This window comes from Echinops telfairi, unplaced genomic scaffold (genome assembly GCF_000313985.2).
Source record: "Echinops telfairi isolate 266 unplaced genomic scaffold, ASM31398v2 ScPeMD7_11;HRSCAF=52, whole genome shotgun sequence".
NCBI lineage: Eukaryota > Metazoa > Chordata > Mammalia > Afrosoricida > Tenrecidae > Echinops > Echinops telfairi.
In genome coordinates this window covers 34,976,010-34,983,424 of record NW_022103908.1, presented here as the reverse complement: position 1 = coordinate 34,983,424, position 7,415 = coordinate 34,976,010, and the positions used below count along the sequence as shown (strand labels likewise).

The window sequence follows — 7,415 nt, the reverse complement described above, 5'->3', positions numbered from 1 at the left end:
GCGCCACTACGCCACCTGGGCTCTTCACAACAAAGACCTTTAAGTAAGTTGTGATTTCCAAAAGTAATCCTGAATGTTTTCCTAGTTGAAGTACCGTTTTAAACGGTGTGTTGTAAAGAATTAATCACGTTCCGTGTGTGTACATAAGCTATGCCCCACGTCTCACAAACGCATTTTACCCCAGCTTAGACTAAGGGCTCCACCTTCAAGTGGTGGACCCTGCCTTTTGATCACTTCCTTTGCTTTCTCCCGCCCACCTAAGACCTGCAAAATGTTTCTTGCAGAGACAGTTGTTAAAAGAGCAACGCAGATTTATTTATTTAGCATTTGCTCTCTTCTGAGTATTGTGGTAGGCTTGTGGGATATGTAGCAATACGAATCAGGAGTATGTATGTGACATGTGGGAAATATGGGTGTGAAGAGAGCTGCCAGGATCTGAATTATAACAGTACTGTTGTTATGTGGAAGGAGCCTGGTGGTGTAGTACTAGGCATTAGGCTGCTAACTTCAAGGCCAGCAGTTCAAAACCACCAGGCATTCCACATTAGAAAGACCAGGGTCTCTACTCCCTTAAAGAGTTACAGTCTCAGAAGCTCACAGGACAGTTCTGCCCTGTCCTATAGGGTTGCTGTGAGTTGGCATGGACTCAACAGCGTGAGTTTGGTTATTATGATAGGGCAGCCAACAATAAAACCCTTTGCTACCTCATGATTGATATCTTTATAGAAGTCATTCTTTTAATATATAGCTCTGTTGAGGTTTAATTGACATACAACAAACTGTACATATTGAAGGTATACCATTTGATCATTTTAAAACTTTGCACATGCCTGTGAAACTGTGATCACACTCAAGATAATTACTCCATCTATAATCTGAAGAGTAGAAGCCCTGGGGGTGTCGTGGGTATATGCTGGGCTGTTAGCCCTAAGGCCAGCAGTCCAATCTACCTGCCTCTCTGCAGGAAAAACAGAACAAAAACCAAGCTCTTTACTCCACCGTGGAACCCCACCGTATCCTGGAGGGTCACTGTGAGTCAGAATGGACTTGACGGGAGTGACTTTGGAGTTGAAACCCTGAGATCACTTAGCAAAACCCATTTACAGCCTTCTCTCCCAGCTGCAGGGAACCATTGATTGGCTTCTGGTCATTATCCAGCCATAGTCATGGAGTCGGTTCCAACTCAGAGAACCTATGGACAGAGCACTGCCCCTAGAGCAGTGGTTCTCAACCTCCTAGTGCTGCGACCCTTTCATGCAGTTCCTCATGTGGTGGTGACCCCCCCAACCATAAAATTATTTTCATTGCTACTTCATCGCTGTCATTTTGCCACTGTTATGAATCAGGCGACCTCTGTGAAAGGGTCGGTCAATCCCAAAAGGGGTCTCGACCCACAGGTTGAGAACTTCTGCCCCAGAGGTTTCCACCAAGCTGTACTCTTTGCGGGAGTAGAAAGCCTCATTGCTTCCTGTGGAGCTGTTGGTGCTTTGAATAGCAGCCTCCGGGGCTCCTTCTGGTCACTATAGTTTCTATTTTCTAGATTTATGTAAATGGGATCATATAGTAGCTACTCTTTTTGGTTTGGCTTCTTCTAATCAGCATAGTTATTTTGGCATTCATGCACAGCATTGTGTGTATCCATAGTCTTGTCTGTTACACTGCTAGGGAGTGTCAGAACACTTTGCCCTCTGAAAACCTAGACTTATTCCAGCACGAGCACATTGATACCAATATTTTTTATTTTTAAGATACAAAATTCTTTTGTTCTTTAAATCATTTGTTGTTCTTGTTGTTAGGGGCCATCGAGTCAGTTCAGGTCTCCTTAAATAAGGTGCAGATCATTGCCAAGGACACACGCTTATATTTAAAGTACCTGTCACTAGCTTTCAGATGACCTCTTTATATGTAAGGATGTCTTTTTACAATGTACATATAATTTTATTGGGGGCTCTTACAGCTCTTATAACATTCCATACCTCAGTTGTATCAAGCATATTTGTACATAGGTTGCCATCATCATTTCCAAAACGTTTCCTACTTGAGTGCTTGGTGTAAGTCCCCCCCCCCCCGTAAGGAAGCCTTTTGTAGCCAACACAAATGCCCTTCTTAACCTGTTATCCATAGTTTGGTGGTTGGTTTCAAGTTCAGGAACTGTCTCAGAAGCTGTGCCTTTGAGTACTTGGCCTGATTAAGCTGCTGACAGATCCCCATGAGATTCTTCTAGGTGCTAGTAGTACTTGCTTATTCCAGGAAAAACATTTCTTCCCTGGCCTCTTGAATATTCGTGGTGGTCTTTTCTTTCTTACCCACTATTTGTATTTTTATCTCTCTATTATTATGATTCTATCCTTACCGCTTAATTTTGTGTGTGTTTTTACTGTTTCTGTTGGCTTTTCCAGTTTGAAAAGCACTGGAGAAGTAGATGTGTAGAGACAAGAACTAATGCAAGGGTTCATAGGGGAGGGTGGGGTAGGGTGGGAGACATGGAGAGTGAGGGGTTGGGGGAGCAAACTATGTATGTGGGAGTGGGGAGGGAGCACTAGAACCGATGAAGGTTACACAGCTCAATTCAAATGTGATTTAACCATGGGGGTAGGGGAGAAAATGTTCTAAAATTGATTGTGGTAACTCTTCTTGTCATGATCGAACTGTTGAATTGTGTGATCTATGGATTAAATGCTAATAAAACTATTTTTAAAAAAGTTATGCCTTTAAATCAGAGGTTCTTAACCTGTGGCTCGCAACCCCTTTGGGGATCAAACACCCCTTTCACAGGGGTCGCTCAGTTCATAACAGTAGCAAAATACAGTTATGAAGTAGCAACGAAATAATTTTATGGTTGGGGGGGTCACCACAACATAAGGAACTATATGAAGGGGTTATAGCATTAGGAAGGTTATAGCATTAGGAGAACCACTGCTTTAAATGCAGCCGCTCCCTCAGAGATGCCAGAACAAACAGCTCGAAGCTGCCCCAGGGAGTGTCCTAGAGGTCTTCAAAAGTTTGTTGAAAAATGGAATAGAAAAGAACTGGCATTTTCTCACGAACTTTTTGAAGCTCCACTCTTGTACCACAGAGGAGCCCTGGCGATGTAGTGGGCTGTCATGATGCTAACCACGAGGTGCGTGGTTGGAGCCCACCAGCTACTCTGTGGGAGAAGAATGAGGCTTTTTGCCTCCCTAAAGATCTAAAGTCTCTGACACTCAGAGAGGCACTTCCACCCTGTCCTGTAGGGTCGCTGAGTGGAATCAACTCCGCGGCAGTGGAACAGGGAGCACCTGTGGCCTCAGAGTGTCCCCCTTCTTTAAATCCCATCCCCTAGCATGTTCCTGGGAACTGCTCTGCTCTTTGGGGCAGCTCAGCTGTTGCCTGTTGGATTTGGGCTTTATGTTCTCATTTGCTTTCTCTCAGTTTTCGTGGGCAAGTAAGTTTAATCTGTACAGTCAAACCAGACCCTCTTTCTCCCTCCTCCTTCTGTCCCACGCAGAAGAGAATGATCAGGGTGATCCCTTCAACATCTGGGCCTGACTTCTCTGCTGATAGCAAACTTGGCAGATAGTGGGAAATGGAATAGCCAGCCCATGTAGATTTTAGATCCCAGGGTTGTTGAGGCTCAGTTTCTGTGATGTGACTCTCTGGGTACTAGAAATTCTTAGGGCTTGTGCAAGCCTCAAGGAGCCCTGGTTTCACTGTGGGTTAGACATTGGGCCATTATCTTAAAGGTTAGTGGTTCAAACCCACCAGTAGCTCTGAGGGAGAAAGATGAGACCGTGTTCCTTTAGAGACTGACAATCTCAGAAACCCCAATTAGCAATTCTGCTGTGCCCTACGAGGTCACTGCCCTGCTCTGGAACCAATTCGATGGCAGGGCTCTGGGTGCTAACCGTAGGGCTCTGAGTGCTAACCGCAGGACTTGCAGGCCTATCTCTCTCATTATCCTGCCCTCTTTCTCAACCAATGTTTTTTTCTTTTTTTTTTAAAGAGCCCATTAAGGGCCCATTATTCCCTATGCCTTGCTTAGACATCTGCAGCTAAAGTTTGGGTTTTGGGTTTTCTTTCTGTGTAGATAAATGGTAGTTGTTAGCTTTGACCAATTTATTCAGGCCTTTTGTAAGACCATTTCCAAAAGATGCTTTCTCTGGCCTATCTAAACGATGATGTGGCCTCTATCATTACAGACCATGCAATCAGAAACTAGACGGATCTACCTATTGTATGTGTGGAACTTCTCTTTTTTTCATCCTTTCCTTTTTCTCTTTATTCTTTATTTTTTAATCTGAAATCTTCAGGGTATTTATCTGATTCTCTCCACACAGGGTCTGTTTCTTGACAGTCTAGCTGTCAAATCACTTAGTTAATGATATTGGATGGTCCATTTCTGAACCTTTTTTAAATTAAAATTTTCCATTTGGTGCCGCTTATATTAATATTTGCCCTAGTAAATGAAATATTTCATTAAATTAACACTTGCTATAGTTAGAACCGGTCCACATATCTTGCTTGGCACCTGTTCAATTATTGATGTGTGCATTTGTTTTTCTGAAGCTCTGGACAGATGTTTGAGGTTTTATCCCTCTTTTCTTTACCTATTACCTTCTGAAGGCATGTTTCTGTTCAGTGGCTGAGTAGATGCGATTTAAAACTGATGCTATCACTCTCGTGACCGAAGAAGAAGCAAAGGGTTCCTCAGCCTCCCTTCAGAAATAGCTGGAGCCCTTTTATTACGTGTAGGACGTTTCCCCTTATTCATCTCATACCCAGAATATTTGCACACTTCCTCTGCTTCCTGGGCTGCAACTTCTGAAAGAGATTGTTTTAAAATCATAACATTTCAGACAAAAATGACAAAAGAATCAATTATATAAAAGTTGACTTTTCTCTACTTTTTAAAAGACTAATTCTTCTTACCGCCAATTTGCATTTAAAATTCAATCTGACTTCTTCTGCTGCTCACATTTTATGTATTGGTAAAATGTCTCCTAACCCTGGATCGTACTTTCTTTTTATAATTAATGTAGAATGAGTTCCTTGCAATACAGGAGTTTTGGGGGGGATTTTCAAGTAGAGGAAAAAATCTATAAGAAGACTAGAACTGGATGAGTTTTATTTGTATGGAGTATGGAGAAAATGTATTATAGGTATAACAACATACTAAATAAACAGTGCTTTGTGCTAAGGATGGAGTTTGATCAGCAAATAATGTTGTAGCATATATTAGCAAGAGGTGATTTTTGTTTGTTTGTTTGTTTGTTTCAATCTTAAGTCCTAGAATGTTCTGACATTTTCCTCAGAGCTTATTCTTTGTACAATAGCGTTCATTCTGTCAATAGCATGACAGTACCACTTAACCATTGCCTAGACCCCGGCTTCTGTGTCTTCATTTCCAAGGTAAAGATTATGTCTTCTGATTGTTTTTCTGTTCTAGATCCATTTTTCCTATTCACCCATCCTTCCGAATCATCGCGTTGGCAGAGCCCCCCGTTATTGGAAGCACCACTCAGCAGTGGTTGGGACCAGAATTCTTAACCATGTTCTTTTTCCATCATATGAAACCTCTTGTCAAAAGTGAAGAAATCCAAGTGATTAAGGAAATGGTAAGAGTGGGGCCAGCATATTGTCCCGAGCTATTTTCTTTTCAAGGTGGTTGGATATGTGCTGAACAGAGCTGGAAAGTTCTGGGGTTTTCTTCCCATTATTTCTGAGTGTCCTTATATAATGGGGTGAGCCAGTGGTTGTCAAACTATTATTTTTTTGGAACCATCTGGAGAACTTGGTAAAACCCAAATCGCCAGAGATCTTGAGTGTGGGTCTCAGGTAGTTCCTGAGAGCTTGCATTTCTGACATGACCTCAAGCGCCACTGTGCTCTTGGTCTAGGACCATATGCTCAGTACCTCTTCTGTAGGCCTCATTCTCAAGTGGAGGCTGTGTGGGACTTTCTTTTCATTTCATCTCCAGTAACTGTTGTAAGATCCTGCGCTGTGAAGGGATACCAGAAGTATTTCCAATCCAGAGATTTTGTAGGAAAGGCCTACTACGTGGTCCCGCACACACCCCACACCACCCCTCCCCACCCCAGGACTATCGTGCATCCCATATTTACCTGACTTAGCGGTCTGGTGTCTTGTAGAAGTATGTAATTTGTTATTTCAATGCCTCCCTTAGCCAGATATGGTATTTGGCACATTTAAAATTCTAAGTGTGTGCCTTTCAATGCAATAGCCACTGGCCAGATTGAATAAAATTAAAAATTGTTTGTCAGTCATCTTTCAAATGTTTGGTAGCCTGTGGCTACCATAGGCTGCCATAACAGACAGTATAGATACAGACATAGAAGACACCATTACAGAAAGTTCTAAGTGTCTGGAGCACTAATAACTAATTACCCTTTTGCATACCTGCACTTTTAATCCCCTGGAAATACCCAAATGAGCTGAATGGTTTAAGGGCTTGTGAGCGTGCTTGTGGACCTAAGCAGGCTTTAGAGTAAAACAGCTCTAAAGGCCACCTCCACTACTTATGAACTTCTCGATCTTGGATGAATTACTTAACCCCAGAAACCTCATCTCAAAATGAGGATGACCATAATGCTTCTTACATCACAAAATGGATTTTAAAAATAAACAAGCTAATTTTCATGCTAACGGGGGTTTAGAATTTAAAAGGATAAAAAGTTCTACTCACTTGAAGGACCAAATAAAGATGCCATGAGGTGTATACTTTCAAAGTGGTCACATTATACTGGTCCTTGTTCTTACATCTTCTTTTAAAATTCAAATTCAATTCCATTGCATTTTAAATTCAAATTTTAACTTATTATAGTTTATCTTACAGTTTCTTACAGTTTAATTAAATCGAACATTTAACCACAGTAAAATCTGTTGGAGTTAAAACCGATCACTGTGTGCTAGTTGGGCTATTGTGCTCCAAAGCTCCCTGACGTGGCCCCGTCACTTGGCTAAGTATTTTAAGAGCCTGTGAAAATGGACAGCTTGAGTATCTATTTTTTCTACAAGGGTACCTTATGTCACTTAGTGGACATATATATACAATTTTTATGAAGGAAAGGCATTTGGATTTAACAAGAAAATGCTCAAATGAGCGTTTCAAAATTCATATTGGGAGTTTTGAAGTGTTTATATGAGATTATGTGCTGGTTTTTAATGAAGTTTCTTTCTGTTATATCCTGGTGATGGAGTTTAACGTGAAAAAGAGTGGTTTGCCTTAACTATCCTGATTCTTCATGAACAATCGAAAGGATGATGCAGGACCATGCAATCTCTCACTCTGTTGTGCATGGGGTCTCTGTGGGTCAGAGCCGAGGCCATGGCACCCAACAACAACAACATGTATGTGTTTCACTACATGTGTATACCTGTAGGAGGGGGTACCAAAAAGACCCAGAGAAAAGCTCTGC

The 7,415-nt window shown here is 41.8% G+C and overlaps 1 protein-coding gene across 1 annotated transcript in view; it reads left to right on the top strand.

Moving 5' to 3' along the window:
* The window catches only part of VWA8 (von Willebrand factor A domain containing 8), a 426,636-nt gene that overhangs the window by 123,898 nt on the left and 295,323 nt on the right, over window positions 1-7,415 (top strand). The window contains exon 14 of the mRNA XM_045287091.1: window positions 5,426-5,594. Coding sequence (XP_045143026.1) covers window positions 5,426-5,594 — 169 coding nt within the window. The remainder of the gene's footprint in view (window positions 1-5,425; window positions 5,595-7,415) is intronic.